This window comes from Anguilla rostrata, chromosome 10 (assembly GCF_018555375.3).
Source record: "Anguilla rostrata isolate EN2019 chromosome 10, ASM1855537v3, whole genome shotgun sequence".
Taxonomy (NCBI): Eukaryota; Metazoa; Chordata; class Actinopteri; order Anguilliformes; family Anguillidae; genus Anguilla; species Anguilla rostrata.
Window position 1 is genome coordinate 38567928 of NC_057942.1, and position 27900 is coordinate 38595827.

General features: G+C 45.9%; 2 protein-coding genes and 1 long non-coding RNA gene across 13 annotated transcripts in view; 2 read left to right on the plus strand and 1 right to left on the minus strand.

Moving 5' to 3' along the window:
* The first annotated feature begins 436 nt into the window (after positions 1–436).
* nim1ka (NIM1 serine/threonine protein kinase a) lies at positions 437–13963 on the plus strand. 3 transcript variants are annotated; one of them, XM_064296956.1, is made up of 5 exons: positions 437–636; positions 8413–9268; positions 10111–10536; positions 12446–12714; positions 13053–13963. In XM_064296956.1, the coding sequence occupies exons 3-5, from the start codon at positions 10170–10172 to the stop codon at positions 13821–13823; spliced, it is 1407 nt and encodes a 468-aa protein (XP_064153026.1). In that variant the 5' UTR covers positions 437–636; positions 8413–9268; positions 10111–10169; the 3' UTR covers positions 13824–13963. The 3 variants fall into 3 exon arrangements, with proteins under 3 accessions (XP_064153026.1, XP_064153025.1, XP_064153028.1); XM_064296955.1 differs by having other exon boundaries at positions 9096–9268; XM_064296958.1 differs by having other exon boundaries at positions 9096–9268; positions 10119–10536.
* Positions 13964–14928: 965 nt separating this feature from the next.
* LOC135233423 (uncharacterized) overlaps positions 14929–27900 on the minus strand; it is a 77635-nt gene continuing 64663 nt past the window's right edge. For all 9 annotated transcript variants that reach the window (XM_064296946.1, XM_064296945.1, XM_064296942.1 and 6 more), the window contains 6 exons: positions 18835–19089; positions 18373–18417; positions 17999–18052; positions 17512–17596; positions 16539–16718; positions 14929–16216 (listed from right to left, as the gene is read on the minus strand). In XM_064296946.1, coding sequence (XP_064153016.1) covers positions 16183–16216; positions 16539–16718; positions 17512–17596; positions 17999–18052; positions 18373–18417; positions 18835–19089 — 653 coding nt within the window. In that variant the 3' untranslated portion in view covers positions 14929–16182. The remainder of the gene's footprint in view (positions 16217–16538; positions 16719–17511; positions 17597–17998; positions 18053–18372; positions 18418–18834; positions 19090–27900) is intronic.
* Positions 15658–27637, plus strand: LOC135233429 (uncharacterized). Its single transcript, XR_010323828.1, has 2 exons — positions 15658–15754; positions 27497–27637. It is a non-coding gene; the product is annotated as an uncharacterized LOC135233429 (long non-coding RNA).

Consider the following 27900-nt stretch of genomic DNA (forward strand, 5'->3'; position numbering starts at 1 on the left):
TACATTCTGCCTGTCACTGTAATCGCGTACATCGCAAGTTCGCTTCCGAGATCCTATTTTTCCTACAGGTCTCTCCAGCACCCTGGATAGCTCCCGCACCATTGCGCTAGTAGCTGATTCTGTTATTTGACTAGCACTGGGTGCGTAAAAATAATCTTACATTGACTGGGTATTTCTGATCTATAGGGCCGTTTCGCAGACAATAGTAGAAACAAACTATTCTTTGTAAATATAGCACAAATTGCGGTGGTTGGTTTCTCTAGGCGAACATGGTGACCTCATATGTAACCTAAGAAAAAATAAAATGCAACGAGTCACTTTAAAGCGCCTAAGGAAGAAGAGCGGACAAGCATTCAATGGAAAAGGGCCCCAGATTCCCATTGGCTGAAATTGTGATCAAGCCCAGCCCACTTCAGTTCCTGATAAGTTAACAGGACTGTCGTTCATGGAGTCTGCGAGTCATTAGATAGCATGCTCGCGTGCATCATCTAACACAATTGTGAGCTGGAGGTTGCCTAGAAGCGGAGGAGACATAGAAATTCATTCACAACAGGGGACGGAAGAAAATGAAGATTGTCGTGTGCCTTGAATCCCCTTCCTGAAGGTCCGTGCCTCGCGTGCGAGCATTTCAGCAAGGTAAGAGCGCCTCGTTGCGTCCTTATGATTACGCGGGCAGCTCGTGGCTATCTGGCTAATCTTACATATTTGCTAATCTCGTCGCCCGAAGTAACGTTATCATAGGGGCAACAATCACAAATACGGTAGAATGGTGGTTGGTCATGCAGTTGTTGTTTTTAAACGCTTATGCACATTTTGTAGTTTTTTCCAATCAACCCCGTTGAATAAGTATAGAATATATTGTATTGTAATATGTATATGTACTGGGGTGGCAAATAATTCTGGTATTGTTTTTCAAAATCTTATATTTCTTAGTCGGTTTATACACAGGACTAGGCTACATATCAGTACTAAAACGAATGTTAAATATATTTTTCCTTAGAATTTTAGAAAAATGTGAAAAAACGTGAAAAATAATGTGTATTAAATAAACAATAAGTAGGCCATAATGTTTGATCATGTTTCCAGTAAAACGGTAGTCTCCTCAACGCAACGGATCCAGTACTTGGATTTTTCTTTATGTATATGCAATTGCATGCATAATACATTCGTATTTACATTTATATACATAATTCATCTACAGGTGTTTTCTTCTGTTTTCTTCGTACTTTCCGGATGTTGTATTTGTTGCAATTGCCTTATGCATAAGTGAAAACGCACGCGTACGAATTTTCTCTTTTTTGCTCACACACATTATTGAAAGTATACATCCCATACACATCCAAAATATTATCCTGTCGACCTTCCTGTGTAAAAAAAAAAAAAAGATGATTTTACAAAAGGAAATACATTGCGAATGTGATGCCAATTTCTGAACTTGGAGGCGAACGCAAATTTGCGTTCCCTATGAGAATTTTGCAAGATAATCGTTGTGCTTTAGTGGACTTGTACAGATGTTAAGTGAGCTCTGTGCTCTTTGAGAATGTGGAATATGATTTCCTTATTAACGAGCGCCTGTGGTGTGTCGCGCTACAGTAAGTGGCAAGTAGATGCATTGTTTCCTCGTTTCAGTTCAAACCTGCTCATCGCAGGTTCAATGCGGAGGCCGTTCTCAGCACAAATGCATAACCCTGTTGGGGTTCCCCTGTTGGGGTTCCACAGTATAGATTATTTGCTCATAGATTCAACATGTTATGATAAAGCATTTCGCATATTTCGAAATATAAGCATAAATATAAAAATTATTATATTGTAGAAATAATAATATTTGTAGAAGACCCTGTCATATTTTGATCAGTTATCACATTGTGTCGTCTTGTCCGTGAGGGGGAAACACATCTAAGCTGATTGGCTGTCGACCCTATGGACAGGAGAACAGTGAGCCATGTTGGGCTTTTAACTGAATCCGGGGTCTTTCCTTGCCTTAAAACCCTAAACCCCAAGAGTAGACGGTTATGTAAGTTATTGATTTACTTTGCACATTCTAGGGTAAGGCACTTCTCCAACCTCCCACTGTTGCAGTTTAGGGGATTAACAAATTTTGTGACGCACTTTAAAAAGGAGCATCTTGAAGCAATTAGTAAAATTGACCTTTGTTTTTCTCTGCTCGGATTCACCCCTCCTGAATGGAGTGTTCTCGAAAAGCATTTGTGTCTATCCATGTACAGGTGTGCCCAGCACACGGCTGTGTGTCTTAGTGACCAGGTGTGTCCTGAATACAGGTGTGTTTTGTTTGACGGCAGATAGGCATAGGCTTTCATTTTCTTGCAGTACGGCATTGGGCTCGACAGAATAGGCAGAGTTCGGTACATGAAACATCTCCTCACTCCAAGTCCATTTCAGAATTGGAAAATTAGGGACATGATCCTACCCCCCTACCCCCCCCTACCCCCATCTCAGTCCTGTCTCTACCGGTGCAGCCCGCATTCCTTTTTGGCGTTGCGGTGGAAGTCGTGGCTTTCTCTGAATCCCAAGTTTGGAAATGGCTGCCATCACCCACCCGAAAAACGGAAAACCGAAATCGGCCATTTCAACGGGCCGCAGCCGCTGGGCAGACTCGCGTGCGCTGGAGTCGTTGTGTCTGATGGCCTGATGAGGAAGCAGTTTGAACGGCCATTTTCCACACATTTTAATGAGTGTCACCTGTTTGATGTTCCGGACGGAATGGAAGATGGGGGAAAGTAGCGCAATTGTGTGGTGCGAATGGGAACTGGTGCCTGCTTTGTGGAACAGAATGTGATTTTTGGATGATTATTTACACTGGGGCAGCCAGCCAGCCAGCCAGCCAGCCGAGGATGGGCTCATCCTCTATAGTTGCCCGCTTTTTTGTGGGTGGGGGGGGGGGGTTCAGGCCTGGTTTTTGCCTAATTTTCTCTTCTATTTCTACTGTAAACAATCTTTGTGACATTATCTCTGTAAAAAACAAAAAAACCAAAAAAAAAACACACTATACCAATAAAATTTAATTGAATTGAATTGATAGTATTGGGTGCTTCCACAAAACATGGGATTGTGCTGTGCGTCAGTAACAGGGGAAGCAAGAAACAGTCCATATCCCAGTGTTTTTTCAGGCCTTTGATGGGCTCATTAGATGGACCTAAAAATAAATAAAAAAAACTACAACAACCAGAAAACATTCCGACTGTGGTTCTGCTCGTGAGACCAAAGGCTCTTTGAAGCGATGGAATAGATTAATGCTCTACAATGGAGCGGAAATCACTTTTTTGTGATCGCTTCATGAAAGATGAGGACAGAATATTCACTATGAATATTCACCCCCCCCCCCTCCCCGTCCCCAGAGTCTTCGCTGCCACCCTGTTTTTGTTCTTTTGAAGGCCAATGTGAATTAATGGAGCACAACGGAACCTGAGTGCATATAGGTCCAGAAGGGGGGTGGGTGGGGGGGGTCTGTCCCAAGATCAGCAGCAATGCTGCACCATGGCCTGTACAATATTATCAATAATTACATATTAAAAAATATTAAATTCCCATTCCCAGTATTTTGAATTTGACTTTTTATAGACCATCAGATGTCCAGTTATACCCTGTAAATGTTGAGTGTTTAGTGTTAAAAGTTATGTAATAATGGACATTGTATCACTCTTGGACTCTAAACTGTCTATACTGGAAACTGTGTTTGAGTTCAATTGATGCAGTGCCTTTTACTGTGCTAAATGAATGATACTTAAAAATATATGTTTAAAATTTATTATGAGGTAGCATTGCGACTTTGCTGGGTCGCGGTCGTGCTTTGCTTAGCCATATAGTTAATGTCGTCAGGCCCACCATTCCATCACCGTTTATATGGGTGTAACCGAGCACGGGGTTGCGTCCTCTCGCTAAGTTCGTTAAAAACCCGACGCTGTCGTTGTGCGCATTTTGGGGAAAAGGGGACAGTAACAGTTAAAAGCCACGCGCTATAGGTTTTCAGGGTGATCGCGCGCCGCACGCTTTAGAGCTTAAAGCCGCTGTCGTTGCCACCGCCCGCAGCTGGTTCGTGGCGGCGAAATGACGTTTCTGATTTATTTATTAGCTGAGTAAAAGTGCTTATGTGGGGTCGACTTACAGCGCCATTAGCGCCCGGTGCGCGCGCCAGGGTTCAGATTTCCAAGTGACAGTGTTATCGCAGCGAAGTATGTATTACGATACAGTAACCAGATGTGATACTCAGGGCAAGTAAGGTCATAGAGTTTAATAGATCATGTAATAAATGACCTGGAGCTCTTTTCTTTGTATACCTCACCATTCTCCCTGAGTGTATATACATGTGTAATATTAGTCCTGAGTATATATATATATATATATATCTATATATACACACACACCTGAATGCTGTGTGAGTGTGTGTGTGTGTGCGTGTGTGTAGAGTAATTCAGCCCTGAGCTTATATACCTGCACAACACTGGCCCTGAGTGCATATATACATATACAGTGCCATAGCCTCAGGTGCATATACACTCAGTAGTCCCAGTAAAATGGGTTTACAGTGCCTGTGTATAGTGCTATAGCCTGAGGTATGTACAGTATACCTATGTCTAGTACTGTAGCCCCAGGTGAATATACAGTACCTGTGTAATGGTGTAACCTCAGGTGTGTACACAGTGCCAGTATAGTGCTGTACATGTTGGGGAAAGTTGGTTACTGGCTGGGTCAGTCACATGACACAGTCACATGACTAATCGTTGTCCTGCAGCAGTTCTGCTGAAGCCCAGGCATGGCAGTTAGAAGCGGTTGGATGTGTAGAGGGTCAGGCAGGATGCGGCGTTGTGTATTTGGAGGGGGGTGTTTGTACAGTGATGGGGGTTTAAAGGCCTCCCTGCCTCCAGGATTCCCCAGTGAACAGTCCCATGGCTCCTCCACCCCTCCACCTTTCTACCTCTCCACTCCTCCACCCCTCCAGCTCTCCTCCGCTCCACCTCTCCAGCCCTCACACTCCATTCTTGTTGTTTTCCTTTCAGTCCTGGATCCTTATTCTCCCTGGATGGCACATCTCAATTAGGACACACAGAGAAGCTTTGTGTACCCACGGCTATGTGTGTGTGTGTGTGTGTGTGTACATCTGAAAAGAAAGTTTTTTTTTCCCTTCCTGGGTCTCTCTCTCTCTCTCTTTCTCTTGTTGTGCAATGAAAAGGGAAGCCTTGCTCCCCCTCCCTTCCTCCCTCCCTCTCTCTCCATCTCTCTCATTGAGCTGGTAGGGCACACTGCAGATAGATGTGAGAAGCAGTTTTTCCTGAACGCGGCACGTTGTGTTGTTGGCTTGCAGGTGCGGGAGGAGAGAACAGGAGGAAGTGCGTTCACCTCACCCTCATTTCACCTCGTTACCCCGACTACCCCCCCCCGGGGTTTCCAGTCTGTTAGTGGCCCACGTCTGTGTAGTTTCTGTGCTTTTCTCAGGAGGGCTTGCACACGTTTCCAGTTTTCCTCTGGAACGGAAGTGTGGAGTTGTTCCTGAGCTTGCCCGTCCCCCTTGGAAATTCCCTGCCCCACTGCCAAGGGGAAACCGCAATAACGTTGAGCCAATATGGCCGCCTGACTGTCTTAAACCCCGCCCCTCTCTGCAGTTGACCTCTTCTGAACTCCTCTCCACAACTTCAGTTCAGCTCAGATCAGTTCAAAAAACTTTATTGGCAAAGATCTATAAATGGAAAGTTGTCTTTGGAATATTGGCTCAAGAAAAAGGACTATGCACTGTGACTCAATACTGAAATATTACGTAAAAAAAAAACATGTAGAAGAAAAAATAAAACATACACACAACATAATTTGTACTTATAATGTACGTTATACCTACCCTTGACAACATAACAAACCGAATCTTTGTGAGCTCAAGCCCTGCATGAATGAACTTTCTCAGGTTAAAAACTTTCTCTAAAAACGTCACGGCGGTTTTGTTTACGGTACGACGTGCCGCCGGCCAATCGTAGCTCGTCGCTAGTGTTCTGGGACGGCGCGCCGCGGCGCATGGGGGGGGGGGGGGGCGGAGAACGCGCTCTTAACTTTCCGCCGGCTGGTTACTGTCCCGTTCCCCGGCCGCTGCGAGCCCGCACAAGCACACTTAGCACGTCGCCGGGGCAACCGGGCGAATCGCCAAGGCAGCGGGCGGAAGGGGGGGGGGGGGTTGGGGGTGGGGGTGGGGGGGGGGGGGTGCAGGGTGATTTACTGAACCCTTCTTCTCAGGGTCTTTCGAGGTTTTCGGTGTTCTATTCGGCCCTAAAAGTGGAAAGCCGACTGCCACCATTCTGCACCGATGGTCGTTCCGGGCCAGTAGGAGAGAACATCAACCTGTTTCGTGGTGTGAACCTGCTTTTGTGGTGTGAACCTGCTTTTGTGTTGTGAACCTGTTTCGTGGTGTGAACCTGCTTTTGTGGTGTGGACCTGTTTCATGGTGTGAACCTGCTTTTGTGTTGTGAACCTGTACCCTCTTCCTCTCCTGATGAGTCTTTTCAGCCCCGGAGATCAATGGGAGAGCATTCATCTCCGTCCATGGCGTTTGAAGGCCAGAGAAATGGAGTATTTATGAGGATCAGGGGCCTTTGATATCCCCCGGCCAGCCAGAGAGGGGACAGACAGAGGGGGAGAGAAAGAAAGGGAGGCGAGAGAGGGAAAGGAAAAATGACCCGATGAGATGAAAGTTATGATGAGGAGAGGGAGAGGTAAAGAGATATGGACTAAGACAGGGCTAAAGATTTATGTGTATGCATATTTATGCATATGTGTATCTATAATCCTACGTATGTATGTATATGTGTATGTGTGAGCAAGGAAGTGAATAAGGATGTTACACCACACACACCCCGCACGCGCACACATACACACACGCACGCACACACACACACACACACACACGCACAGGCGCGTACACACACACACACACCGCGTCTCTCTCCCCCAGCATGTCTCCGGTGTGTTTATGCTGCTGCCGGGAGAGTCGGGGTTGTTTAAGAATCCCAGTTGTCACGGGTCCTTGACAACCGTCGTCCCCTGACACGCCTGGGTGTACCTGTCACAGCATAGCTGATGAGGGCATGCCCTTTCTTTATCACAAGGCAATTTGAGCAGGAACAATTTGAGCCGCGGTGCGTTCTGTTATGATCCTAGAGCCTGCAGACCCTGATTACAGATGACTCTAGTGTCTGTTTAATGATAATGTGTATCGCACATATGTCTCTCTCTATCTATCTCTCTTCCCCAGCTCTCCTGCTCTTCCTCTCTCTCTCTGAGGTTTTAAAATTCTCATTCAAATAAATCCCTGGCTAGTATGACTGTTTCCTGTGCATACTGGGAAGTGCATACTTGGTTAGACTGAGATTGGGATTGTAGTCTGGGTCTTTGTTGCTGGACCAGGGTTAATTTGGCTACCTCCCTGCGTGTGACAGTCCCGTCCACAATGCCTACGAGTTCTCCATGTAAGGAAAATCCTGGCAGTCTGGAGCTTCAATTACACGTGTTCATGTGTCATCTACATGTGATCTCATTTTATTTCATATCTTTACGTCTCTGAGTTAATATGGTCTTGTTGTCATTGTGGCAAAACTGGAATAATTTCACTTACTGGCGTTATTCTGTAGCACTTTTGTTTTCCCCGCCTTTTCTGTCATTAGAAAATTATTATTTTTTAAATCTGAGGGCAGTTCTGACTACCGTGAGTCCACTGTGCAGGACACGGATGGAGAGGGTGCGTCCGATCCACAGGCTGCATCACCCGGCGTGATGTCCCTTGAACGGGCGTACCTCGGGTTCAGTGTGAGGTCACGGTTTTCCGTGCGGGTCCTTGACGGGGATTAGTGGTGATGCGCTGTGATTGATGTTTATCATGGGCTGTGGGCGTGGGTAGGGATGCGTTTGAGTGGACGCGCACTGGAAGACGCTGGCTACTCTGACGTCGCCGCGGTGACCTGAAAATCCCTCCTCAGCCACAGACGTGGCGGAACGCACCGTTCCAGGAAACGGCCGAGGCCGCGTCTTCTTCATCGTCTTCCTCTTCCTCCTCTCTAGGCTCTTCATTAGGACGTTTCCTCAAAAAGAGTTAATTTACCTTAATCACCTCCTGATTTACACACGCGCACAGACCCACTCACACAAACACACACACAGACACACACACACAAGCACGTACTCAAACACACACACACACACACACACACACACAAGCACATACTCAAACACACACACACACACACACACACACACACTGAGGGAAAATGTCTTTGGTCAGTGTGTTTGGATAGGTGTGGTGGTGGGCGGGGAAGGGAGAAGCCACACCCGCTCTGGCCTCAATATATTTCTGGTACGCATGGCCAGACCGTGACCTCACCTCTCCGTTCTCCTCTTGTTTTTGTGCGTCCTCTCTTTCAGGTAAGAAACGCGGACATTCTTCCAGCTCAAGGGTTTAAGAGCCGTAAATAAATTAGGATTAAATTATGGATTAAGACAGCTAGCGACTGCATGCGCTAATCTCTGCAGCAGGGCAGTCCAAAGAGAGAGGGAGGAGAGAGAAAGAGAGAGCAAAAGAGAGCGAGGGAGAGACACAGACTGAGCCTGAGAGAAGCAGAGAAGAGAGAGAGAGTGGGGGAGGAGCCAGAGAAGGAGAGAAGAGAAAGATAGAGTACGACCGAGAGGAGAAGAGAGAGAGATAGAGAGGCAGAGAGTAGAAGGAAGAGTGAGAGAAGGACAGAAGAGAGAGCATCTCTTGTTTCTGTCAGTCAGGTCTGCCACTGGAACAGATAGGCTAAGTGGGGGGGGGGGGTGCAGCTGTCCTGGTGAGGGGCTCTGGCTACAGATTCGACTTGGAGTGAGGGGAGGACCCAGAGAGAGCGAGCAAGAGCGAGTGAGAGACAGAAAGAACGAGAGAGTGATAAGGAGAGCAAGTGAGAAAGAGAGAGATAGTAGAGGAGTGTGCAGAGAACTGGCCGGTCCAGGTCGGCGTCTTCCCCGCTAAACTCTGGAGGGAAGGATCCGGTGCCAGGGACGCGTTAGCCACTCCTCTGGGGTGAGTCGGACTGCCCTCTCAGGGCTGCTTTCCCTCCGCTTTCCTTCAGCGGGGGTACAGGGACCACCGGGAACCGTGGACCCCCCCCGCCCCACCCGTTCTCCTCCCCCCTGAGTGACGGAGGTCCTCGTTCGGAGCCTGAGATGCGGACCGGGGGGACGTCTCTGGAGCCGAAACGGACGGACGGAGAGCCTGCGTCCCGCATGGCACAGACGCATGCAGGTGAGGTCCCCCCCCGATTCAGCCCCGCACCCTTCCTCTCCTCCAGGGACTCCAGCAGCACACCTGGTTCTCTTTCCCTACCTCATAATTAACTGATTGAGTAGAGACCACGGAATTGGTCAGAGATCCCTCCCCTCTCACCTGGTGTCTCAGATCTTAGGGGAAGCATGAAAACCAACGCACAGTAAAATGCCCAGTGTTAATTCAACTCTAACAGAGTCCAACAGGGACCATATGTACAGTACTTTGTAAGAGTTTATTTTAACACTGAACGTTTTACTGTGTAGCACTGCTAAATTTGAGTGCTTAGGTGCGTGTAACTGGCTTTCTGGACAGCCTGTGCGGTTTTATTTTCAATTAATTTATTTTTATTATTTATTCAATTTATTCTGCCAAACTGCAAGTTTTACAGCAGTGCTGGAACATATTGAACCATGTTAGAAACATGTTATAACATTTGGAATGCTGTATTTTTTTGTTGCTGAATTTCACAGAAAATATGCTGGCGCACTGGGTGATTTGGCTATTCTTTAAATGGAGGCGTTTCTGAAAGGCTCATACTATTGTGCTGAATGAGATTAGAGCACATACTGGAAAAAACCTTACTGCTGACCTCACCCATTTCTGACTGTATGTGTGCGATGTGTGTGTGTGTGTTTGTGTGTGCATGTGTGTGTGTGTGTGTATACATGTGTGTGTGTACACGTGTATGTGTGCGTGTGTGTGTTTGTGTGTGTGCATGTGTGTGTGTGTGTGTGTGTATATGTGTGCATGTGTGCGTGTGTGTGTGTGTGTGTGCATGTGTGTGTGTGTGTGTGTGTGTGTGTGTGTTTTTTTTCCAGGTCTCCAGTAACACACGGGGACCCTGGCGTGAGCTAACCCCCCTGCACCCTACAGCAAGATGACAGCAGTGTGTCCAAATGGGGACCCCGCCCTGGACGACCCGGGACCCCCCGCTGGGGGCCACAACCTGGGCCCCTCCCTGCAGAGCGTGGGCCCCTCCCTGGGCTGCGAGGCCCCGGGGAACCGACGCTACGCCCGCTGGAGCCGGCAGGACAGCCTGGACGTGGCCACGGACGAGGAGGAGGGCGGGGCCCCGCGCCGGCGGCTGAGCCCGCTGGAGAGGCTGAACCTGGACATGTGCCAGGACGAGAAGGTGGTGCGCGAGCTGACCGTCGGCCGCCGAATCGGCTTCTACAAGATCCGCGGCGAGATCGGCTGCGGGAACTTCTCCCACGTCAAGCTGGGCATCCACGCCCTCACCAGAGGTGGGCTGTGGGGCCCCGTCCCGCCCCGCCCCGCCCCCAACCGTGCCGCCAAACAGATCTGGGGCTTTAGTCATGCGTTTTTAATTAGTGCTTTAGGGATGGTGTTAAAAAAAACAAAACACGGTTTCCCAATTATTTTGTTCAATTACTTAATTACTTGACACTTCTATCTATTATCAGGTTTCTGGAAATATGTTTACTCCTATCAAAGTAAGGAAAACAGTGTGGTTATTTTGCTCACTATGTACTTTACACAGTGCCATTGTCAAACATGATTTAATTGATCTGAATTTTAAAATCTGAATTAATTCTTTTACCGATTAACAAAAGTTTTATTCGATGAGCTTCAGTGGGTGCAGAGTGTGATGTGCTTGATCATGGAGGATGCCTCTGTGTTTGTACAATTTCCCACTGTTTCTATCAGCGACAGGAAGAGACCGGCACAGTTACTGAATCTTCCTCGATCACTATACTGTCTCTGCTATGTGACTGTCTGAGTATCAGGGTGTCTAGGTTTTTGTAATGACTGATTACCCCGGCTGAATTAATTAGCTGTGAACATCAATGCTGGTTTAGCTCACAGTACGAAGTTTCAGGACATAAGAAGACAAGATGCACAAGCTGTCTTTCTGCTGTAATTCCTGGGCTCATCAAGAAATGCTGCTTAAAAATGTCAGATCGGCTAAATTACTGCGTTAATTATATAATTAGGGACAGACTCTGGCATGAGATTCAGAAACAGACCCTTTTTCTGATGACTGGGATGGGGGTGACCCATGGGACCGCCCTTTGGGGGGGGAGTTGGGGGGGGGATTGATTGATTTGTGGCTTCGTGTGTCAGCTGAGAGAGCAAGATTCCTGCTGTCTCAGAGAAATGGTGTCAATGGCAAAGGAAAGCCAAAATGTGCTACAGGTTATTATTATTATTATTATTATTATTATTATTATTATTCTGCCGTCCTTGAAAGTCAAGGAGGTAAAAAAGCTCATAGTAGAGTAATTGAAGGATACACATGCCCCAGGAGTTTAAAACGCATCCGTTAGGCTGTTGGATATATTCTAACGTTAGCATGCAGTTAACAGGTTAAGGCACTTCCACCGGTTCAAAACAAACTATTTTTATCATATGTTGCATTCATTACCCAGAGATTCTCTTCTCCCAGTTAGTGGTTCTTCTAACTGTAAGATCATGTAAAGGGGGATTCCAAACCCCCCCCCACCCCCCCCAAAAAAAAACATTTTTACCCCGAAGGATGTTGCGGGACGCCGGTCGTGTCGGAGGGGCGAGCGAGGGACGCCGGAGGTGTTTCCTTTTTTAATCAAGCCTAATTACTCCTGGGCTCGTCGGCCCACGATTGCCCAGGGACCGCGGTTGGCATATCTTACCTGGCAATTAGCGTCTAATTTACACCTGAAACCCCCCCGGGCGTGGCAGCTGGGGTCCCAGAGAGACCGCCGTGCGGTAAACAACCAGGAGCTGGAGAACAACACCTCTCTGCCGTAATTATCATCATTATTATCAGCTTACAGGTCCAGGGAGGTGTGTCCAGCTATACTTTTGTTTTTTTCACATACTGCATTATGTAAGTGTACATCCAGGGACTTGGTCGGGGCTGTTCAGCTTTAGGGACTAGCTCAGGGCTATAGCGGTGTGGCGAGTCGGACGCAAACAGGTAACCTCGTGGTTGCCGGCTGGGTTCCCTACCCACCTGACTGTATTGTCGGCCTCTTAAGCCCAGCCATTGAGAAAGGGCCTGCTGTCTCCTTCCAAGGTGGACCAATTTCTCAAGGCCTGGAATCGTCCTGCCGTGTTACTTTTTAACCACCAGGTGGCAGCACTGCAGCCGATCCTCACCCGCTTGGTTTAACCCCCGGGTTTGCGTCTGTTTGCTCGTCTCTCTTGCCTCAGACAAGGTGGCCATAAAGATCCTGGACAAGACCAAGCTGGACCAGAAAACCCAGCGGCTGCTGTCCCGCGAGATCTCCAGCATGGAGCGCCTGCACCACCCCAACGTGATCCGGCTGTACGAGGTGGTGGAGACCCTGTCGCGCCTCCACCTGGTGATGGAGTACGCCGGGGGCGGGGAGCTCTACACCCGCATCAGCACCGAGGGGAAGCTGTCCGACATCGACAGCAAGATCGTCTTCTCCCAGATCCTGTCGGCCGTCAAGCACATGGTCAGCAGCCTCTCTCATTACTTTCGGTTGCCGGCGGTGATTGTGACATCAGCATTAGAATGTTCAGTTGAGAACATTCTAATCACATATTTGTTAAAGCGTTAGGTGAACTCTAATGCTAAACCGTAAAGTTCAGTTTGAGATATCATCTCTATTTAATCTGTACATGATTTTTTAAGTGTGATATCAGCTGTTTGTCTGTTGTCTAAAAAAAATGACATTACAAAGATTGTCTCTATATTACTAATGAATTTGTCAGTCTGTAATTATAAGCTGTGGAAATGGGAAATTGCGAGTGAAAACGGAGCGATTTTAACGCGCCATTCCCCGCTGCCCAGCACGACAACAACATCGTTCACCGGGACCTGAAGGCGGAGAACGTCCTGTACACCTGCAGCACCTGCGTCAAGGTGGGCGACTTCGGCTTCAGCACGGTCAGCCGGCGCGACGAGACCCTCAACACCTTCTGCGGCTCGCCGCCGTACGCCGCGCCCGAGCTCTTCCGCGACGAGCACTACGTGGGCGTACACGTGGACGCCTGGGCGCTGGGCATCCTGCTCTTCTTCATGGTGACGGGCACCATGCCCTTCCGCGCCGACACCGTGGCCAAGCTCAAGCGCTGCATCCTGGACGGCGCCTACGCCGTGCCGCCCTTCGTGCCCGAGCCGTGCCAGCGGCTCATCCGCGGCATCCTGCAGCCGCTGCCCGCCGACCGCTGCACCGTGGAGCAGATGATGGGGTGCGAGTGGCTGCTGCCCGTGGAGTTCCCCCGCGCCATGGAGCCCTTCCGGCTGGACCCGCTCCACCTGGCCGAGGGCGGGGCCGGGGCCGGGGCCGGGGCCGGGGAGCCGGACGAGGAGGCGGCGGAGGTGCGGGCCGCCCTGGAGGCGCTGGGCATCACCGCCGAGCACATCCGGAACAACCAGGGCAAGGACTGCCGCAGCTCGGTGACGGGCGTGTACCGCATCCTGCTGCACCGCGTGCACCGGCGCCGGGCCCTGGAGAGCATGCCCGTGGTCGCCGCCCAGGCCGCCGCCGACCCCAAGAAGGACCGCCTCCGGGCCTACCGCGGCCTGAGGCACACCTCCAAGCTCTGCGCCATCCTGTGACCGCTACTGCGGCCTGACCTTAACCCGACCTTGGCGTGACTGTGCCGGAGGCGCACCTCCAAGCTCTGCGTCATCCTGAGACCGCGATTGTGACCGTGACTGTGACCCGACCTTGGCGTGACTGTGCCTGCGATGCACCTCCAAGCTCTGCGTCGTCCTGAGACCGCGATCGCGACCGTACTGTGACCCAACCACCACCTGACCTGACCTGACCACAGTTGCGACACAACTGTAAAATGTGACTGTGACTGCGAGGAGACTGTGACCCTTGATGTGACTGTGCCTGCGACGCCCCTAAAAAAAAAGTCTGACCGTGAACTGACTGTGCCTGCGATGTACCACCAAATGCGGGGTCGCCCTGTGACTGCAGCCGTGACCCTGTGAAGTGACTGTGGTGCCACAGGGACTGCACCTGTGACATGCTTCCTAACAGCGAAGAATGCTTGTGACTGTGACCTGACCTGTGTCATGTGACTGTGACTGCACCTGACACACCTCCAGACTTTGTGTCATCCTCAGACTGTGAGCCTGACCACGACTGTGATTTCAAACGTGACCAAATGAAACTGTGACCGTAACATGACCCAGACTATGATGTCATGACAACCACAACGGCAAAGCAGCTCCGCAATCTCAAATATTAGGATTATTCTTTTTTTTTTGTTTATTTATTTATCATATCTGTAAGAATGAGGAACAGTCATGTAAAAAAACAGAAATTTATATAATTCCTCTATTTTGTTCTATTCTGTTGTAAATATTGATTTTTGTTTGTTAAGAAAATGTAATAAATATTTTAAAAAGAAATTATTAACTGTTATGGTGACGCGATGGGGAGGGGGTGGGGGGGTTGTGTTTGGGAGGGTCATGATCCATGTGCACAGTGAAACTGTAATGATCAGCGTTTCATTTGAAGTCTATAATAAGTTAATTTCACAACTGTAATGCCATTCGCGTATTATTTCTTCTAGTTGCCAGTGCAATCACGTGCCATTGATTTTGAACATTTTTTTTGGCCAACTTTGCTGTGCAGTGTAGCTGCTGTTACGCAAGACCACGGCTCGAAAGGGCCATAACATAAAGGAGACAAACACAAAATGGGATTGATTACAAATGAGTTTATTAAAGTATCAAAAATATAAAGTGCAGAGTAAAGAAGGAGAAAAGGAAGGGAAAAAGTGGTGGTCAGTAAGACAGTTATTCCAGCGCCCTCCTGGTTAAGAGAGAGGATAGGGAGAGAGAGGAGAGAGTTGCAGAACAGGTTCTTTTATAAGGCACCCCACCAGGTGCTTCTGATCAACAGCAACTGCTGATATGCACACCTGAGTAGATAAGAGTAAGACAAGTCTGGCCAGGACACAACACTGTTCACACTTTACACCTCTTCTGGTTACACCCAATAGTTTAAAGTCTTGGCTCAAATATTAATGTGAATGTTAGCCTATGTTCCGGAGCTTCCATTTTATTGTACTGTGTTTGTGGATGTTAAACAACCCACATTAAGGTTTAAGGTTTATTTTATTTAAGAAAGGGACAGTGCACATTAATAAACATGAGAACTTGGATGCACCATGTAAATGTGCCATACAGGCTAATTTTCATCTGTAGTCCCTGGGCAGGTTGATGGTTTAAGAAACATAAAAGAACATACATAACACATAAGCACAGACAAATGAGTAAAAAAAATGCAAACATTGACAAGAAGATGGGAAAACAAACAAAACAAAACAGGAATAGACCTGCAAAGCACATGCATATGAAACTTGGAGAAGAGAGAAGCAGGTGTTCCAGAAACAAAAAATCCCCCCCACCCCCCCCCCCCACCCCACCCCAGAGAAACTTGGCAAGTGGACATTTTATATCCTGATAATTCATAATGAATGGTCCACAGTATCAAAGTAACAACAGGGTTACTCTCAGGAAAAAAAAATGTGGAAATGCATTGCGTCAAAATAAAATTCAAGCGTGCAGAAATGAAATGCCTTTGCGTAGTGTTGTGTTTCATAGCCCAACACAAAGTTCTTCACAATAAATAAATAAATAAAGGCATTTAAAAGCATTAAAAGAAAGTGTAAATAAGGAAATGAAATAAATATCAATAAATTTTAAATTTAAATATGTTTTGTTCTGATTCAAGTGTAGGAATTTTTTTTACATTCAGATCTTAATCCAGATTGAACGGTTTGTTAGGCACATCATAAACAAATTAAGAGCTGTGCCTGTGGCAAACAGACTGTAAAAATGGGTGGGTAAGAGAATGGTATGGTGAACAGTGCTAGTCAGAACCACAGACCATGTCAGAACTCAGGGCCAGTACTGCAAGATGCAGTGTCATTTCCCACCACCAGAGGTCAGCAGGTCACACAGGAGTATCGTCGCAATGTCCAAGTAACCTGTGTGTAGGAGGGGAGAAAAAGGCTCATGTTTCACCAGTTGTTTGCACAGCAGTCCCAAGAAAGAATGTCCCCTCTCATATCGACAAATACCCCAAATCATGGGGTTACGTTCTCCAGCACTGGAGAGGGCCCTTTGCCCTGAGCAGCGTGAGCAGGTCCCTCACAGGAACTTGTGAGGCTGCTCTGATAGGCTGTGGGCTGCCTCAATCAAAACCAGGAAGTCAGAGGGGCCAATAGCAGAAGACGCTTACCCTCCTCTTGTATGTACAGCAACTATTCTGCATGACTATGTAAAACAGCAGAGTCAATAAACACCTACCCTGCAGTCCCAACGCTGCCATCCTCCCGATGGACCCCGTTAACGTTTCCGTTTGGAACTTCTGCATTAAGAGGCTGCATCTGGATGGAGATCTCATCACGATGCTCAGCGTCATGAGGAGGCACCCCGTTGTTCCCATGACGATGGTCCCCGTCCTGTCCTTGTCCACGGCTCTTTCGCCTGAGGAGGAAAAGCCGAAATCACATTTTCCCTTGACTGTCAACAGGAGGTCAACTTAACACGCAAAGCTCTTCACACGTGGAAATAAAATGATCCAGTTCTAACGGCCCGTGTGAGGGACGAGTAGTTCTGAACGGGCAGTTTCTGTGGGCTTTTGGTTCCGCCCTTTACCCTGTCTAAATTAGGGGGGGCGCACAACTCCGGTCCTGGAGGGTTGATCTGTGTGCTGGTTTTTGTTCCAACCGATTACCTTAGATTTAGTTTTCTGACAGCTCAATTCCTGTACTTGAGCACAGTAAAATCTTTAGGATGCACTTGTACTCTGAGTCTGTAGCTGGTGCTTATGCAAATGTCAGATCAAGATACGACTGAGTCAATCAAAATAATTAAGAGAAGGTGGCACAAAATCCTGAAATGGATCTGCCCTTGTGCACCCCTACATTACACCAACACAGTTTCACTAGAGCAGACCACAGCAGCAGGTTGCACACAGCTTTTAGCTGCTCACAAGCTTATCAGGACATGTAGTCATGTCATGACATACAAGGGGCCAATTCAGCAAACGAGTTGGAGGAGGATCCAGATACAGATTTCCCCCTCCTTGCCCAACCCTGATTTATACACTACATCACGCCCAATCTACACACAGACGTTACCTGTAAAAAGCCACTATAATCCATATTTTCCCCTCAGGAATTGTGGGTCCACGCCCCCCCCCCCCCCCCATTCATTTTTAAACAATTCATGTCTGCATGACCTAAATATGAAAATGTTCTTCTTGAAAACAACTTACTTCCAAATCAAAACTCCGATGAGGATGCCGCTGACGATGACGATGCCGATGACGCCGCTGATGATGATGCCTTTGTTGTCCGCCACTAGGATGAGAACCAGGATAAGAAGAACAATCAATTAGTGGACACATTTGACTTTAAACTCTACGTCAACGACTGCTAACTGAAAGCACTGTAAAATCACTCAGACCACTGAACTCTTGAGTGAATATGCAGGTACTGAAATGTAATACTAGTGTACAGCACCTACATTACAATCACTAAGCAGATGCCCTTATCCAGAGTGACTAACAGAAGTGGAGAACATCAGTGTTAGTAAGACAGATGTGCAATATCACCAAGAAGGCTACAGATATGGAGGTGCAAACATTTCAGTGCTCAATATAATTGGTTTGTATATTCTAGAACACTGAAATGCTTGCACAGGTATGGAGGTTGCAAGTTTGAATCCTGGAGACACGGTAGCTGTAGGGAATTTAATTTTACCTGAATCGTTCGGAGCTGCAGGAGTGGGCACGTTGTGGATGGGAGCTTGGATCACTGGGGCCAAGTGCGGTATTCCAGCACAACCAAGAAGATAAAAACCAAATAAAAATGAGAAATTATGAAAACCCTTCAGTTCTGAGCTTTGCTCAGGCTGATAACTTGTGTATAATACAGAAATATAATACATGTTTAAAGATAGCCAATGTAAGGGCACACTATATCATTCACACCGAAAGGCTATATTCTATCATTCAAGCTGTAAGACTACATTAAAGCATTCACACTGTAAGGCTAGACTATACCCTTAGGCTCCAGTGTGAATGACGGTTCCTGTAGCAGAAATAAAGATCTTCCAGCTCACAGAAGGCACTTACCGGGGGAAGGCGTGGAACTGGAAGGCAGATTAAGATCAGCGCAGGCTGCAGAAAGAGAACATCATTACACACAACCGACATGTGATTGCACAAATGATCACTACACTGCACACAGAGAAGTCTGACAGCTGTGCAAACAGCATTTTTACTGCATCCAGTCCTAGACACCTTTATTGGAGGAGAAATTAAAGAATTTCAAGCAGATTTGGGCTTGGCTTAAATCTCTCTTCATGCATCTTACTGCAGTGATTGGAGAGGGAAAAAAAGCACAAATGCACTCGCACAGTTCAATTCCAGCTGCCTTCAGCATTTTGATGAACAATCCATGACTAGTACCGCATTTTAAGTTCAGATTTTACAACAAAGTCATCTGCCTGCTTTCCAGATCCTTCCATCCCACCCACTCTACTCTACACCACAACAGCAGAGCTTGCAGACTTGAGCCAGAGCAGGAATACTCACGCAAAATCTGTGAGTTGAATGTGCGCCGTACACCAAAAGAGTCGTCCCCTTCAAATTGAAGGGGGTTGTCAGCCAGTTGGGCGAGGATACCATTAGCCATCTTACAGGGAGCATCTGCCTTTAGATTCTCCATGGAGCAGGTTTGGATTGCAGTTGGGGAGTTTGCTTTCACCCAAAGTGGTGTGATGCTGCCTTCTAGGTAGATTACTCTCACACCATTTGCGCAGTCCTTTTCCAAGCAAACTGCACACTGTCCTGTGACATGAAAACAGGAAGTCTTACTTTCCAGGGACGGGGTTTATGCATAGATTAGAGAGAATAGCACAGGGTTCCCATCAGTCATGAAAGCACACCCGAGACCAAACAAGTGTGGTTTGTGTGGGTGGGAGAGAGATGAGCCTCAATAAACTGTTGGAAACGTCCGGATGCTTTCGAGGAACTCAACTACAGGTCAGTCAGTCAGTTACGGGGAGTGAGTATACAGTGCAGCATAATAGCCAGTGAACTCAGCTTGTAAATCCAAGGTCGTAAATTTGATTCCCAGATGGGCCACTGCCATTATACCCTTCAGCAAAGGTACTTAACCCAAACTACTTCAGTAAAATATCCAGATGAATAAATGATCTGCATGTAAAGAATGTAAGCAGCAAAAGTCGCTGTGGTCCAGAATGTCTGCTTAACACCTAAACTGTAAATGTAAAAATGTAAAGAGTCAGTACAAAAGGGATAGGATGAAGATGCAAAGATATGCAAGATAATCAAAACAGGAAATGGAGGGAGGAGAAATAACACACAGGGACAACCATTCTCCAAAAGGGTGGGGATAACAAAATGGGGTCTTCTAAAATGGAACAGGTTGTTTCTCGTTATGAGATTTATCCATAAAATGAAAAGATTTGCTCTTAAATAAGATACAGAAATCCCCCTTTGGGTCGAAGAAAGAAAAATCTGAAGTGCAAGATAACATGTCACACGCGCGCACACACACACACATACAATCAACATGCATGGCTTCTGGTGAGCTCTTGTTCTTTAGCCTGCAATCAGAAACTCACCCAGGGAAGCGATTAAAGAAGTTGGTGAGGATGTGTGCAGTGTTGCTGCATAACCAAGAGGGGGAAATCTACAGCTAGACTTTCAAAAGGCACTTCCACAGCTTTACATCAACCAATGACAGTGTGGAATCATCACCGTAGTGACGTACATGTGGAAACAATCAGCTGGAGACACACAGTCCAGACAGAATGACACCTCTCAACAGTTCATGCAGTAGGCATCTCAACACTTTAAGGGTAAACCCTAATAAAGCATGGCCAACTGCCAAATAGCGCAAGCCACTTTAATACATTTAATTCCTTTTTGTGTCACTTATCATAATTATCCATTAACTGAGGTGATAGCACTTATTAATATATTGTTAGTAGCCTGTTTGGTTACATAAAGTTCATTAGATGCAAAGCACCTCATGGACTTGGCTTGTAACTCACTCGCACATGCACTCATTCATGTTTAGCAAGCTGAAGGTTCTCCACAAGGGAGAGCTAGTGCTACATTAGAGTGGAACTTGACATTAATGACACTGTCCTTGTGCAGTTAATTTCCACAGTAGAAGGTCAGCAAGGTGACAAACTTCTTGGAGGGAGAAAGTTGACAAGGAGAAAAAAAACCTTGAAGTGGGCAGTTGCATAGGATTACACTCGGTACTACTTACTTGGTGTTGGAGTCTCATTGCTGTTCACGGTAGAGGCCAATGCCAGTAGGAGCAGGACAGTGCCTGTAGAATAAGTTGTATTTGATTTAATAGAATGTTAGTCATTGAACATAATTAATCTCTCTTTTGCCATTTTTCTCCCATTTTCTCCACAATTTAGTCGTTATACCAATTCCTCGTGTGAATCACGGTCCTGGTCGATGCGCAATCCTCTGTTGGTCTGGGGAGGGTGTAGACTACCACATGCCTCCTCCGATACATGCGGAGTCTCCAGCCGCTTCTTTTCACCTGACAGTGAGAAGTTTCACCGGGAGATCATAACGCGTGTGGAAATTCACGCTATCTCCCCCAGATCCCTTCCCTGCAGAACAGGTGCCCCGACCAGCCAGTAGGAGTCGCTAATGCAACAATCAGGACTCATGCCCTCACCGGCTTCCCACACTGCCAATTGTGTTTGTAGGAACGAACAAAGTTCAGACAAGCGCACGCACACAAACACTTCCCAGACACTGCACTGCACTTTTATAAGTACATAAAAATGCAAACAACTCTGAAAACGTACATTTCCACATTTTGAAGTCTTGAAGATGAAATGGGGCCTGAGTGTTTCAGGGGCCGCCTTCTGTAGGTCTGTACTCCACTTCCTTCCTCTTCCTGGAGGACACCTTCCTCTTTCCCACTCTCCTGTTGGTGAGCTTCACTTGACCTGTCAGTGCGAGCAATACTTAAGAGTTTTCACATAATTCACCCCAAAGTCAGACAGTGCTACTTTCTAAAACAATATCTGACTAACTTAAATTGCTTAAATTGTAACTTTAACGCAACAACTGAACAGCGTTTTGAAATAAATCTTACATTTCGGCTTTATTTGTAATGTCGAGTGCGGCATCTTTGACGAGAGGCAGTATTGGGATGGCAGGTATGGGGGCGGCTACTGAGAAGGCGCGGTCGCCAAAAGAACGGCGCTGAGAGGGGATGGTGGTGAGGAGGCCGGCAGTGGATGAACGTAACTGTCTGAGTGGCTGGTAGGGGAGCAGGAGATCAGAGAGGTAAGTGGGTGCGAGGCCATTTAGGGATTTGTAAATTAGGAGGAGGAGTTTGAATGTGATGCGTGATGTGACTGGGAGCCAGTGTAAATCTTTCAGGATAGGGGTGATGTGAGACCAGGAGGATGTGTGGGACAGTATTCTTGCAGCTGAGTTCTGAACCAATTGCAGTTTGTGTAGGAGGCGGGAGGGAAGACCAGTGAGGAGTGCGTTGCAGTAGTCCAGTCTGCTGGAAATTAAGGCGTGAATGAGTTTTTCTGCATCGGGGTGGGTGAGAGAGGGTCTGAGTCTGGAGATATTGCGTAGGTGAAAAAATGAAACCTTGACAGTGTTGTTGATGTGCTTTTCAAAGGAGAGGGATGGATTGAGTATGACACCGAGGTTGCGGACCAGGGGGGAGGGGGAGACAGGAGTACCGTCAATGGTGAGGGAGAAGTTGTGTAGTTTTGTGAGCTGGGGTTTTGGTCCGATGAGAATGGTTTCAGTTTTTTCACAGTTGAGTTTAAGAAAATTGTGTTGCATCCAGGATTTGACGCGAGTCAGACAGTTTTCAATGATAGCAGTGGGTGGCTGATTAGTGGATGTAGAGCTGATATAGATTTGGGTGTCATCTGCATAGAAGTGGAAATTGAGACCAAAGCTGTGGAGGATGGGGCCAAGGGGAAGCATATAGATGATGAAGAGGAGGGGACCAAGAACAGAACCTTGTGGGACACCCTGTGTGACAGTGGCAAGATCTGAGGTGTGACCATGGATAGATATGAATTCTGACCTATTTGTGAGGTATGAGTGAAACCAGTTGCGAGATGGGCCTGTGATGCCTAGGTGAGACAGACGGGTGGGGTGAGGAGGATGTTGTGGTTTACTGTGTCAAAGGCGGCAGAGAGATCCAGGAGGATGAGTATGCTATATGCACCAGAGTCGGAGGATAGGAGGAGGTAATTTACCACTTTGGTGAGGGCTGTTTCTGTGCTGTGATGGGGTTGGAAGCCGGACTGAAGGGGCTCAAAGAGGTTATTGTCGGACATGTACGAACGGAGTTGAGAAGCAATAACTTTTTCCAGGAGTTTGGACATGAATGGGAGGTTGGAGATAGTTGGAGAGGGTGTTTGGGTCCATGCCAAGTTTTTTTAAGGATTGGGATGACAGCAGCAGTTTTGAAGATGGAGAGGACAGCACAGTGGGTCAGGGACAGGTTAATGAGCTTGGTGAAGTAAGGGCAGAGAGTAGGGAGGCAGGCTTTAATCGGGGCAGTGGGGGCGGGATCTAATGAGCAGGTGGAGGATCTGGCAGAGGAAATGAGTTTGATGAGTGAAGCACTGTCAATCTGGGTGAAGGTAAAACCGGGGGGGGAGAAGTTGCGGTGGCAGCAGTAGTAGGGAGTGGTTCATCTAAAGGGGGTGTGGATGAGGTGAGTGTGTGGTGTATGTTGGTGATTTTGGTCTGGAAGAACTCTAGGAAGGAGTTGCAGAGTGATGAGGAGCCAGATGTAGTGTTATTTTCAGGGGGGTTGAGAAGTTTGTTAACAGTGGAGAAGAGGGGCGGGGTCACTTCCAGTCGTCCTCTCTCCACCTTCCTCTTATGTAATGTCCCCTCGCTGATCAATAAAATATCCTGTCATATGTGGAGACGATGTAGAGGAGCGAAAACTAAATGCAATCACTCGGGTCTCCCGGAAAGTAGTTAGCTACCACTACGGATAACGTTAGCTAGAGTTAAATGCAAGATCTGGCACACAATGTTGTTGCTAGCAAGCTCTTGTGGAAGTCAAAGTCTCTAGCACGCTAGCTACGTAAATCTGTTGCTCTTTTATAATATTGTAAAAGACTAAGGCCTTTTGTGTAGCCTCTTTTTTTAAATCTCTGTTTTTTTATCTTCTGGAGAACTTCCGTTGTGTTGACTGGATATGCAGCGTTTTTCTGTTGTATTTGTTTTCGGAGTTTGTGTGTTTTTGATTTTGGATCGTTTCTGTATTTGCAGCGTTTTTGCTGATAATGTATTTGTTTTGGCTTTCTGCAGCACGTTTTTTTTTTTTTTTTTTGCAGCACGTTTCCGTTGTTGTATTTGTTTTGGATTTTCGTATGTGTTTTTGAATTGACATCGTTTCTGAAGGAGCAGCACGTTTTACCTAATGAAAATGTTTGGGCCGTTGTAGCGCGTTTGGCCCCGTCTCTGGTTTGGCCTTGTCGGCCACCGTAAAGAATGCCATGCTTGTTGCGAGTGAGTCAATTGTGTAGCGAGAATTGACAGTGAGCAGTTCCAAAGCGCTGTATTGTAAAATTGTCAATGAAACCTGGGGGTGATAAATCCGGTCGTGGTTGCGGGTGTTAAATAGCAACAGTGGTGTAAGAAAACCAAAAAGAAGCGACTGTAGTGTGTCAACAGCCGTAGTATAGCGGAATAGCCGCATCTGGCCAGCTAACGTTAGCGAAAAGCTAAGTAAGACGACCGCAATTAACCTGGCTAAACCGAGCCCACGACCAGCCAGCTAGTCAGCACAGCAAGGGAGCAGTAAGCGTACTCACCGTGAAGGCCAGCACAGCAAGCAGCTCGAGGACCGGGCGAGAGAGTGGAGACCGACTCGCTGGAACGGAACCGGGCGGTGAAACAGGAAGCGTCGGATACCAGCCGGGGGGCTATCGCTGTTGAGTTATTAACATCCACAATAATTACTCCCTAACAAAAAGTTTATAGCCTACTTCATTTATTCTTCGTTGAGGCTTAACTTATCGATGGCTTGCAAGTTGGGGAGACTCAACTGGCTGCAGGCTTGGAGAAACAGTTCTGCACGTTAGGCTGCTTCGTACTTTCCGCGTATCCGGGAGTGACCTCTTTGGTCCGCCCGGATAAATGTCGTCATCTACCTCTTGAACAGACACAGACACCTCTCGTAGATGACAACATTTAGATTTACACATAGCGGTAGCTATTTTGACGGCGAACACTATGCCTCGTGACAACTGATTTGCATTATCCAAAAAAATCTCAATGCATGTGTCTTGCATATGTTCGCCGTCAAAATAACTACCGCTATGTGTAAATCACGCAAATTACTGAATGTTACGCATGTGGGTAGGCTATTTGCGGTTTTAAGCCTTTAATGGGCAAACACTTAAAAACACTTATGAAAATTATTTCATTGCTATTTCTTAATATTTTAGGGTAAAAATAACACAATTTCATATTTTTTTTCTCCAAAATATGGCTTTTATTTTAATTTTTACAGTTTGTATCTCCCGGGATACATTGCCCATTTAGGGAATACATTCATAAAATTGCAACAACTTTTAAAACATTGTAAAACATTTGCGATTGCATTTGTAAACATTTGTCTGATATCATTTTTGGTAAACAGCCATTTAAAAACTAAAACTGTCATAAACAGTTAAAAACAAAACTTAATCCAGTCATAAGAGTTGAAACAATCAAGTAAAAGTATGTTTGGTCGTGCTTATTTTGATTTGTAAACACCAGTCTCTTCTAAGCCATTAAAATAAAAACATTTATTTAAAAAAAAAAATACAACAGTTTATCTGGTTTAACAGTGGAAACACAAAAGTGAAACTATGCCAACATATTAACGGCTGTGGAAGGTAAGCAGTTGCGAGCATTCTGTCCAGTGACAGTGCAAAGCAGTGATGGCTCGTCCTTTTTCCATAGAAAGCTGTGATAGAAATTCCCTGACATTTCTATCAAACATTGATAAGTTACAATTGAATTATTCGTAACTAATTTAATAACATAACATGTATAATTCAATTAAAATTTACATGTATGATTAAAACAAAGAATTAATAATGTTTAAACTAAGTTATATTGATTTTCTGTGCTTTATAGGCCTCAAAACGTCAGCCTCAGCATTACAGAAAATCCTTGTTTTTTTTACCCTTATTCAGGCGATGTATCCTCAGAGATACAGATGGAAGATTTTCTTGACTCTGAAAATGCAATTCAGTATTTTTCAACACAAACATAAAATATTATCTTTAAAAAACAACATTTACAAAAAGAATCCCCCCAAGATACAATAAACCTGTAGAAATATATACACTTACCTCAAGGGCACTGACTTTCTTGCTGCCTTCAGCCATCATCATGTAAAAAGAAATGTAAAAAAATTTTCCCACCGTTTTGACAGTCACATGACAAGGGTACTTAATCCAGCTGGATGCATATTACTAAACGCATATGATACATTACACAATGGTCTGCACAATTAATTGATGGGGTATTTGATTTGATTTGATTTGCACTCATCATATACAAATTACAAAACAGAACAAATACACTTACTTAAAACAATAGAAAGAGGACTATTGTAAAAAGCGAGATGTTAAAATAAAATGATGAGTATGAGTAAATAGTTTTTAAGTCCCAGCAGGGTCAGGTTCTGCTCAAACGGATCATGGGTTTTCACATAGAAAAAAATCTTCAGCACCACTGTAAGGAATTATTGCAGGAGGCTGTTTGGTTATATATCCTCACTACTGAAAACCCATGAAAAAGTGTGTATACTATGTTTGAACTTAGTTTACAAGTTCAAACTTTATTTTTAAGCTTTTATCAGTTAACAATACATCATGAAAGGAGCTTACACTTGTAGGCTTATTTTACAAGTTTGAAAAAACAAAAAACTAATTGACAGACTCAGCATTAAAATAATTTCAGCCATTTCCAAAGAGTTTCAAAGGATTACCAGCTTAGTTGGAAAGAGAACACTTCCACAATGTTGATCTCCATTTAACATATTGTATCATATTCGGTTTTGTACTCCCTCAAGGCGCAGTATGTAGTGCAGGGAAGGAAAGTTGGACTGTCCCTTCATTTTCTTTCTTGAACCCTTGGTTCTGTAAACATCATTCTAAAGCTTAAGGATGTATCTTATTAAAATAAACATTTTATGGCTCGTTTGCCTTGTTTCTTTTCTGTCACTGTAGGTGGAGTTTCCATCTGAAGGCCCTTTTATTCGGCAGTCAGAGTGCAATTGCAAAGCTGGCAAGGGTCACTGCAATCATCAAGTTGGACTACTATACTCTCCTGCACATTTTCCAAAGACCACGTTATGTGTTATGTAAGACCACGGCTCGAAAGGGCCATAACATAAAGGAGACAAACACAAAATGGGATTGATTACAAATGGGTTTATTAAAGTATCAAAAATATAAAGTGCAGAGCAAACAGGGGGGAAAAGGAAGGGAAAAAGCGGTGGTCAGTAGGACACTGTTGTTCCAGTGCCCTCCTGGTTAAGAGAGAGGATAGGGAGAGAGAGGAGAGAGTTGCAGAACAGGCTCTTTTATAAGGCACACCCACCAGGTGCTTCTGATCAACAGTAACTGCCGATATGCACACCTGTGCAGATAAGAGTAAGACAAGTCTGGCCAGGACCCAACACTGGTCACACTTTACATCTCTTCTGGTCACACCCAATATTTTGATGTCTTGGCTCAATTATTAATGTGAATGTTAGCCTATGTTCCGGAGCTTCCATTTTATTGTACTGTGTTTGTGGATGTTAAACAACCCACATTAAGGTTTATTTTATTTAAGAAAGGGACAGTGCACATTAATAAACATGAGAACTTGGATGCACCATGTAAATGTGCCATACAGGCTCATTTTCATCTGTAGTCCCTGGGCAGGTTGATGGTTTAAGAAACATAAAAGAACATACATAACACATAAGCACAGACAAATGAGTAAAAAAAATGCAAACATTGACAAGAAGATGGGAAAACAAACAAAACAAAACAGGAACAGACCTGCAAAGCACATGCGTATGAAACTTGGAGAAGAGAGAAGCAGGTGTTCCAGAAACAAAAAATCCAGGTTACAAAAAAAAAAAAAAATTCATAATGAATGGTCCACAGTATCAAAGTAACAACAGGGTTAGTCTCAGGGAAAAAAGTGGAAATGCATTGCATCAAAATAAAATTCTAACAAGTGTGCAGAAATATGAAATGCCTTTGCGTAGTGTTGTGTTAGTGTTTCATAGCCCAACACATAGTGTTTCACAACAAATAAATGAATTAAAAAGCATTAAAAGAAACAGTGGTAAAACAGATGGTAAATGTGTTCTGAGTCAGTGCAACCGTGGGGGCAGCGCTCAGTGAGGGCTAAGTGCCTGCGGTGCATAAAAACTCTTGTGGGGAGACACCCGTGAGCTGTCATCCAGGCAATGTCTTTTTGTTTGTTAGTAAGACACTTGCGTGTCACATTTGCCCAGATGACTTGCGGGTCCCGGCCCGGCCCTGACCTCGGGAGCGTGGCGGTCTCGTTTGATCTTAAATGAGCCATTATGATTTTACAGCT